General features: G+C 54.1%; 1 protein-coding gene across 2 annotated transcripts in view; it reads left to right on the plus strand.

The window, feature by feature from the left end:
* Positions 1-6: 6 nt before the first annotated feature.
* Positions 7-9,583, plus strand: part of KIF17 (kinesin family member 17) — a 55,623-nt gene continuing 46,046 nt past the window's right edge. Inside the window, exons 1-4 of one of the 2 annotated variants that reach the window (XM_011990140.1) lie at positions 7-68; positions 1,736-1,882; positions 3,503-3,604; positions 6,709-6,898. In XM_011990140.1, coding sequence (XP_011845530.1) covers positions 1,805-1,882; positions 3,503-3,604; positions 6,709-6,898 — 370 coding nt within the window. In that variant the 5' untranslated portion in view covers positions 7-68; positions 1,736-1,804. Of the gene's footprint in view, positions 69-1,735; positions 1,883-3,502; positions 3,605-6,708; positions 6,899-9,583 lie in introns of those variants that run through there. The other variant, XM_011990142.1, reaches the window with a different exon arrangement.

Raw genomic sequence — 9,583 nt, forward strand, 5'->3', positions numbered from 1 at the left:
CCCAGGGGGCGGCACTGCCCCCCAGCCAGGCGGAAAGGCCCTCGAGGGGCGCAGGCAGACGGGAACAGGTAGGTCCGGAGGCTTTTGTCCAGGCGGGACACAACCAGAGCCTGCCTCTAGTGTCGCCTCCAGGTCTGCACTGTCCCCAGCGCCTCCGCCTCCCGGGTTCAAGCGATTCTCGTGCCTCAGCCTCCCAAGTAGCTGGGATTACAGGTGCTTGCCACCACGCCCGTCTAATTTTTGTGTTTTTAGTAGACATGGAGTTTCACCATGTTGGCCAGGCTGTTCTCGAACTCCTGACCTCAAGTGATCCTCCCGCCAACTGCTGGGATCACAGGCATGAGTCACCAGATCTGGCAAAATGGTGACTTTTCATCTTCCCTCACTGGCAAGTCGGGGCACACCCAGCCCTGTTTTGGTTACAGCATGGGTCTTTGCAGTGGAACCGGGCATAGATGCCATGTGGGCCCTTGGGGCCTCAGAGCACTTCTCTGGGATGATCTGCCCACACAGGATCCACCCCAAGCCCACACTAAGGTCTAGAATTTGCAAGCTCATGAGCTCTGCAAGGACAGGAACTGTGTCTACCTGGTTCACCACTTTGTCCCTAGGCTAAGCATAGTCCCTGTCGAATGAATAGAAACAGCGATGAAGGAAGAATGACTTTGGGAACGGCACCGGGTTTGCCTCCTCTTCCTTCTAGGCCTCATCTTCCACCCTTCCCCCAGTACCTCCTGCTCTTCACACCTCACCTGTGTGGCTTTACTCAAGCTGTCCCCTCAGCCTGGAATGCCTTCCTCTTCCTGTCACCTGCCCAATTCTCCCTGTCTTTGCCGCCTGGAAAGCTGTGCTTTGTTCTTCCTGCACTATCCTGTTTTCACTTCTTTGTACTTCCCATCCCTGCTGGCTGCCTGGACTCTTGTCGCTGTGCTCCCGCCCCATAGCCCGCCACGAGAATCACCTGTACGTGTCCAGCTCCCTCCATTGCAAGCGGACATTGGGCGATCACCTGTGTATGGCGGTGCTTCCTGTGCCAATGCATGAAAGAATCCCCATATGCACGCTGCAGGAGCCTCGCAGGTGCTATTCTTACTCTTTAAGATGTTGATCCTTTTTTTTGTTTTTTTTGTTTTTTTTTTTTTTTTTTTTGAGATGGAATCTCACTCTGTCACCCAGGCTGGAGTGCAGTGGCGCGATCTCGGCTCACTGCAATCTCCCTGGTTCAATAAATTATCCTGCCTCAGCCTCCTGAGTAGCTGGGACTGCAGGAGCTCACCACCACACCCAGCTAATTTTTCATATTTTTAGTAGAGACAGGGTTTCACCGTGTTGCCCAGGCTGGTCTCGAACTCCTGACCTCAGGTAATCTGCCCGCCTCAGCCTTCCAAAGTGCTAGGATTACAAGCGTGAGCCACCCCGCCTGGCCTAAGGTGTTATTCTTATCATCTTATCACTGTGCCTCAGTAAGGCCAGCCCAAGGGCACACAGTAAAGGTGGAGATGGATATGAGCCCGCAGCGCAGGCTCTTCCCCACCCACACACAGGGACAGCTTCTACCCCACCAGACAGTCAGCTCCTTGAGGACAGAGCTGGGCCTTGTTTATCTCCACACTCCAGTGCCATTGTTGGGTGGGGGGACCAGGAAGGGCCCTGAGTCTGTGAGTTAGGGAGCCCTGTCCCGAGCCCTGCTGTGCCTGGTCCGCTGATCACGGAGTCCTGGCTTCCTCCCACTCAGGGCGTCACTGAGGGCTACAATGGCACCATCTTTGCCTACGGCCAGACAGGCAGCGGGAAGTCCTTCACCATGCAGGGCCTGCCGGATCCACCCTCCCAGAGAGGCATCATCCCCAGGGCCTTCGAGCACGTGTTCGAGAGCGTCCAGGTACGGGCCTCGTGGAGGGAAGGGGCAGCGCCAGAGCTGCAGCTGGGCCCCAGAGCACTTCTGACAGGTGGCAGGGACACGGGAAGTGTTCGGAGTCCGGCCTGACCCCGTGCAGGTGAGCAGGGAAGGCTCCAGGTTCTGAAAAGGTGGTGGGAAAAAAACTTAAAACAGAGAAAATTCTGTCCGTGCTTTTCTCGCGTCATTTTTGGCTTCTAATCCTTAGTGGAGCGTTTCCTGTGGATCTGCTGACCCTGTGCCCTGGGCCAGGAAGTGGTTGTAACAATCACAGCTTCCCTCTTATTGAGCAATTGTTACGGACCAAGTCGTATGTGAAGCCCTTGGCATCCTTATCTCACTGAATCTCCAGCCTGACCCAGGAGGTAGCTGATAGCCCCGTTTTTGAGATAGGGAGGTTGAGACTCTGAGCCTTTATGGGCCAGGTTGAGACTGGACTCTGAATTCATCCCAGCATCCAGGCTGCAGGTGAGAATTACCTGGCGACCATTTGTGGCAGTGCATGGGGAATGGCGGATGGGGACGACCCTGGTCAGCTGCAGAACCCACTGTGCCGCTCCCAGGACTCATCATGGTAGCCAGAGCAATATGTAGGGCCTCGGAGAGCTGCCAGGGACCAGCCCAGAGCCAGTGCTTGGCCCAGGCCTTCCCTGTGGCCTCAGATTTTTGTTGGATTGTTGTTGTTTTTTGAGACAGAGTCTTGCTCTGTCACCCAGGCTGGAGTATAATGGCGTGATCTTGGCTCACTGTAACCTCTGCCTCCCAGATTCAAGCAATTCTCCTGCCTTAGCCTCCCAAGTAGCTGAGATTACAGGCGCCCATCACCACATCCAGCTAATTTTTGTACTTTTAGTAGAGATGGGGTTTCGCCATGGTGGCCAGGTTGGGTCTTGAACTCCAGGCCTCAAGTGATTCGCCAGCCTTGGCCTCCCAAAGTGTTGGGATTACAGGCGTGAGCCACCACGCCCAGCCAGGGTTTTTGTTTTTGTTTTTGAGATGGAGTCTTGCTCTTTCGCTCAGGCTGGAGTGCAATGGAACAATCTTGGCTCACTGCAGCCTCTGCCTCCCTGGTTCAAGCAATTCTCCTGCCTCAGCCTCCTAAGTAGCTGAGATTACAGGCGTCTGCTACCACGCCTGGCTAATTTTTGTATTTTTAATAGAGATGAGGTTTCGTCATGTTGGTCAGGCTGGTCTTGAACTCCTGACCTCAGGTGATCCACCCACGTAGGCCTCCGAAAGCACTGGGATTACAGGCGTGAGCAGCGCCCGGCCCTGTTTTTTTGTTTGTTTGTTTGTGTTTTTTTTTACCCTGAATAACGGGGAGGCCTCTGTTTCCTTTCCCATGAGGACTGTAGACAGAGCATTAGACAGCAATATGAAGATGATACAACTCAAAGAGGCCTGGGCACCCACCAAGCTGGAGACGAGGAGAGAGCTTGCCAGGAGGGCTGACAGGGCGGGTTGGGTTGGAGACTCCTCTTGCCCCGACGTTCCTTCTCCTCCCATGATGTCCTGGTGGCAGAGGGCCCAGGGCCCAGGGCCAAGCCTGGCAGCAGGTGGACTTGGAGCTCTGATGTCTGGGTTCTTTCTGTGTACTCCCTACAGTGTGCAGAGAACACCAAGTTCCTGGTCCGGGCCTCCTACCTGGAGATCTACAATGAAGATGTGCGGGACCTCCTGGGGACTGACACCAAGCAGAAGCTGGAGGTGGGCACAGACCCAGTGTGGGCAGGTGGGGCTGGTAGGAGGGAGGTTGGCATTGGTGCTGCTCCGTCAGAAATACGGGAAAGTGTCCTGAGGGTGCCGGCACTGGGACACTGAAGTCGGGACTTTTTTTTTTTTAAATAAAAAAATTTTTTTAGGCAGGGCGTGGTATCTCTTGCCCATAATCCTAACACTTTGGGAGGCTGAGGTGGGCGGATCATTTGAGGTCAGGAGTTCGAGACCAGCCTGGACAACATGGTGAAAACCCATCTCTACTAAAAATACAAAAACTAGCCGGGCGTGGTGGTGCACGTCCATAGTTCCAGCTACTGGGGAGGCTGAGGCAGGAGAATCACTTGAACCCAGGAGGTAGGGGTTGCAGTGAGCTGAGATTGTGCCACTGCACTCCAGGCTGGGCAATGCAGCGAGACCATTTTGAGACAGAGTCTCGCTGCGTTGCCCAGGCTGGCCTCGAACTCCTGGCCTTGAGCCTTCTACCTCAGCGCCCCCAGTAGCTGGGACTGCAGGCATGTATCACCACATGCACCCAGCCACTTGGTGTTTTTTATGCGGGAGCCTCCAGCCTCCCACCTAGAGTTTTTCTACCGCGTTCTCTCTCCTAGTGCAGCTTAATCATAGCTCAGCCCCCAGACAGGGAATCAAAGACAGGAGGCAACACAGGGTGTTGTTCCCACATGTCAGTCCCAGAAGGCCAGCCTGTGGGGTTAGGGCACTCTGGCCCCCTGCAAACCTTCTGCTAACCTGCACTGGAGCAGCAGGGAACCCTCCTCCCCGTCCTCACTACCCTGGACCCTAGAAAGGCCTCAGTTACCCGGGCCTAGAGGGGCCAAAGGCTGGCAGCTACGCACACTTGTTGCAGCTGAGCCACGGGCCTCAGGCCTATTGAACCAGCTGCCTTGGGGACTGCAGTGACAGATGCACTCTCTAAACACACTCCGGGGGCCACCGGGCTTTAGACACACTCCCTCGAGGAGGATGTGCAGATGGCTCTCATGTAAACCTCCTGGCAGTCCAGGAGGAGGCACCGTTCTAATCCCTTATAACAACAGATGAGGAAACTGAGGCTCCATGTGCCTAAGTAAGACCAGCCCAAGGACGCACAGTCGGTAAAGAGTGGCGATGGGATTTGAATCCGGGAACTCCACAGCACACACTGTTAACCCGTGTTTAACAGAGGCCCGATCGTGGTTATAATCAGAGGTTATTACATCACTTAAGGCCAGCAAGAGGTTTGGGGAAGCAGAGTTCTGTGCCCTCCCCCTAGCCACTGTAAACTACCATCCCAGAACCCAGCCCTGTACTGCCTGATCTGGTGAGGTCTGAGGGGGCCTCTCCAGCGGGTTCTCCCCACCCATGTCCCGGCAAAGTGTCAAGGGCTCCCCTCCCCGTGGCAGCGATGGACACGTTCCTGCCATGCTCCCCTCTCTCATCCTTGCCGCATCCCAGCCGGTTGCCATGGTGACCCGGCTGTGGCCTCCGCAGCAGAGATGAGCAGTTACCAAGGAGCCTGGTGCGCAGCTGGGGGCTGTCACTCAGCGCCTCCCCAGGCGTCGGGGGTGGAGTGAGGTTGGGAGTGCGGTGGGGGGAGGACCCCTGAGGCCATCATAAGTTTGGGAGCAGGGAGCCCTCCTGGGCTGGAAAATCTCGTGGCAGGAGACCTCTTGGGTGAGGGGTTGTCTCCTCGGGTTGCTCAGGCCAGAGATGGCGACTCATCCTTTTTGTAACTGACCCCTGCTGAGTACCCACAGAACTTACTTTTTTTTAGATCTGTTCTCTTCCTAATCCTCATAATAATCTTGTAGAAATAGGAGTTATCATCCTCATTTTACGGAAGAGAAAATTGAGACCTAGAGAGGCAAATTAACCTCCCCAACCAGCAAGTCACAGAACGGGGTGCCCTCCGGCCACACGCAGCTGCGTCCTCTGAGCTCCCTCCTCACAGCTGCCACCTGGGCCAAGACCTGCCTTCTGTCATCTCAAGCTTCAGCCACTGCAGGATGCTCCGGCCTGTGTCTGTGCCCTGCCCCCGGAGCCTTCCATCGGCTGTGACCCCACTAACAGCTGTGACTTTCACCTTCTCCTTTCTGGGTGTCAGATACTCATCTATTCCATGAAGCCCAGTCCCTTAGTGGGGCTTGGCTGTTTTTTCACGCTTCAGCAGATAGGACCACCCCTGACCCCCACCCACGCCCCTCCCACAGCTGGGGCCTGAGCTCACCTTGGACCCCCCTAAAGCTGCTGGGAGCAAAGCCGCTGAGCCTCCTGTGGCTCTGACCTGCAGGACCACTTGCCAGACTAATGCCTTTTGTCCTCATTCATTCTGCTCTTGTGCCAGAGTGGTTTTATTTCCTCTCACACTTGGAAAATACTGCATTTCACAGCTCTGGGTCTGCAACGAAATGACTTTGCTGCCTGGAAAACCAGCAGGGAGCCAGCAGATAAATTAACTTACTGCTGCCATCGCCCTGAGGGCTGGGGGCCTCCGGGCTGTGAGCCTGTGGGGTTCTGGGCAGCCAGTGGCCTCACCTGTGATCTGAGGGTTTGGGGATATTCCTGCTGTTCTAGAGCCACGGCGGAGGGGATATGGAGCCCTAGCAACAGGGCGAAAGGAGACAGCACTCAGGGCTCATGGGTGGCGACAGACACAGCCCCTGGGATCTGAAGCTCCCTGACGGAAAACCGCTTTTGCAATCGTAGCACTAACAACAACAGCACAGACAGTGGCTGGCATCTATGGGGCACTTAGGTGCTGGCACCATGCTAAGCACTGTATGTGCCTTATTTTACGGATTCCTCCCCATATCCCTGTGAGATAGCTGTCTCATGCCCATTTCACAGATGTGGAAACTGAGGCTTAGGTTGTCACTGGCTGAAGGTCCCCCAGCAAGTAGGAGGCAGGGGTAGGTCTGAGGCTGGCTGAGCCTGGAACGCACCCCTCCCTGTGACAGGCGTGTGAGGTGCCAGCCTGCACTGCAGGAGGGCGAGGGCGGTCCGCATGGGGCCCTTCTCTCTGGTTCCTTGACCATCCCTGGTCCTAACCCTTGGAGGCTGGAGGTTCCACCCCTGACCCGTTTCTCCTCCCTCAGCTGAAGGAGCACCCAGAGAAGGGCGTGTACGTGAAGGGGCTGTCCATGCACACGGTGCACAGCGTGGCCCAGTGTGAGCACATCATGCAGACCGGCTGGAAGAACCGCTCAGTCGGCTACACGCTGATGAACAAGGATTCCTCACGCTCCCACTCCCTCTTCACCATCAGCATCGAGATGTCTGCTGTGGGTATGCGAGCTGCTGCGGGCGGGGGTGGCGGGGGGACAGATGACCCAGCCACACTTCCACTCCCACTAGCCAAGGCGTGCCACCTCTCGGGGTCGCAAGAGCCCCCGGAAAGTGGGAAGAGATGCTCTAACAGCCTGGAGGAAACCCAAGAGGATCCTTGGGATGCTGGGACTGTGTTCCCAGGATAAACAGCAGCAACCACAGTAACGCTGGGAGCCAATATTGAGCACTTACTGTGTGCCAGACAATTTTTATTTATTTTCTTGGTTTTTGAGACAAGGTCTTACTCTGTCACCCAGGCTGGAGTGCAGTGGTGATCTCGGCTCACTGCAACCTCTGCCTCCCAGGCTCGGGTGATCCTCCCACCTCAGCCTCCTGAGCAGCTGGAACTACAGGTAAACCACCACGCCTGGCTAATTTTTTATAGAGATAGGGTCTTGCTATGTTGCCCAGGTTGGTCTTGAACTCCTGAGCTCAAGCAACCCTCCCGCCTTGGCCTCCCAACGTGCTAGGATTACAGCTGTGAGCCACTGCGCCCAGCCAATATGCCAGGTAATGTGTGTGCATTGTCTCACTTACTCCTACAGCACTCCTGTGAGGTGGATACTGAATCATCCCTATTTTACAGATGACGAAATCGAGGTCACACAACTAGGAACTAGCGTCAGAGCCCGGCTTCTATCCCGGGGTCTTCCTCTGGAGTGTGTGTCACTCCAACCCTGTGGATTCTCCTCTCTCTAACATTCTCTACTCCTCAGTCATCTCATTATTGTTTTTTTCTGGAAGAGCTGCTGAGAAAGCGAAGAGGAAGGAAAGAAACCCATGTTTATTTGGGGGCCCCTATTGGTCATCTACAGTGCCAAACTCTTTATACCTTTCATTCCATTTAGAGACAGGCACTAGAATCCTCATTTTATAGATGAGGAAACAGAGGCTCTGAGAGGGAAAGTGATTTGCTTGTTCAAGGTCTTACTGCCGCTAACTGGTGGAGCTGGGATTTGAACCCGGGTCTCCCTGATGTCTGGGTTTTCCCGTGAATACTGCAGCTGCCTCCAAGTTGTGGTCCATCATGACTAGAACTCCAAAGAGCAATGGGGCAGGAGGTGGCCTCAGCCCAACTGGGAACATAATTCTGGAGAGATCCCTGACCCAGGGATCAGGGTCAGGAATTAGCTGGGTGTGATGGTGCATGCCTATAGTCCCAGCTACTTGGGAGGCTGAGGTGAGAGGACTGGTTAAGCCTGGGAGACCGAGGTTGCAGTGATCTGAGATCGCACCACTGCACTACCCAGGGTCAAGGCCTGGGTAGATGGAACCTCCCAGACATATTGCCCAGCCGGTGTGGTGACCTGGCCTTGGGCCAAGCCCCAGTGCTTGCTTGGGTATGAGGCCATGAGTCCCAGTGTCCTGGGGGTGCTGATATGGGGAAGGCTGGGACCAGCGTGGTCACAGCCTCAATGCTGCAGCTTGGGGAGGCACAGAGACCAGGGCAACTGAGAACAGATCAGGAGGAAGGAGGGGGGAGCGGGTTTGGGGGGCACCTCTTGGTCTTTGCAGGAAGGTTTGAAGGATGAGGCAGGCTGGTTGCACATTCACCTTATAAAATAATGTGAGCTCAGTGATGATGGTAAGAAAGTAGGGAATGGTAGGAAACAGTTACTCATAGTTCTGACACCTAAACACCACTAACATTTAAGCATTATATTAATATATAATAATTATTTATAATATAATTCTTTATATTATGTTTATTTATATATAAATATACAATATATATACACGCACATATATACACATTGGTTTTGGTTTTGTTTTTTTTTTTTTGAGACAGCTCTGTTGCCCAGGCTGGAGTGCAGTGGTGTAATCTCAGATCACTGCAACTTTGGTCTCCCAGGCTCAACCAATCCTCCCACCTTAGCCTCCCAAGTAGCTTGGAACTACAGGCATGCACCAGCACACCCAGCTAATTGTTATGTTTTGTAGCAACAGGATCTCGCCATGTTTCCCAGGCTGGTCTCGAGCTCCTGGACTCAAGCAATCCACCTCAGCCTCCCAAACTGCTGGGATTACAGGCATGAGCCACTGAGCCCAGCCCGTATTTTCTTTTGATCCTTTTTTTCCTATGAATGTTTTAAACACAACTGAAATCTTATGCCATGGTTTCCCCTGGTTTCATCTCCCTTGCCATCACTAAGCATTTCTGCATGTTACTGTCACCGTGTCTTCATGACCATGTGTGTTGGCCTGGCTCATGCCCTTTTCCAACCGGTCCTTGATCAGTGGTTTCCAGTTTCCCAGTGCTGGAAGTCATGCCATGATGGACATCTGTGTGCACAAAGCTTTTTCTCCTCTGAGAGTCATTTCCTCAGACTCGGTTCCCTGGAAGGGAGTTCCTGGAGCAAAGATAACACACGTGGTTAAGGCTCCTGTTCCGTTCTGCAAAGAGCTTCCCAAAGGGGCAGCACCAGGTTCCTTCCTGTCCTTTTTTTAGAGACAGGGTCTCACTCTGCCACGCAGGCTGGAGTGCAGTGGTGCAATCATAGCTCACTGTAGCCTTGAACTTCTGGGCTCAAGCATTCCTCCCATCTCAGCCTCCTGAGTAGCTGGGACCACAGGCACACGACACTACACACCCAGCTGTTTTTGGTGTGGTTTTTTTTGTTTTCTTTTTTTTTTTTTTTTTTT

Source organism: Mandrillus leucophaeus, unplaced genomic scaffold (assembly GCF_000951045.1).
Source record: "Mandrillus leucophaeus isolate KB7577 unplaced genomic scaffold, Mleu.le_1.0 Scaffold370, whole genome shotgun sequence".
In the NCBI taxonomy this organism is placed as follows: domain Eukaryota; kingdom Metazoa; phylum Chordata; class Mammalia; order Primates; family Cercopithecidae; genus Mandrillus; species Mandrillus leucophaeus.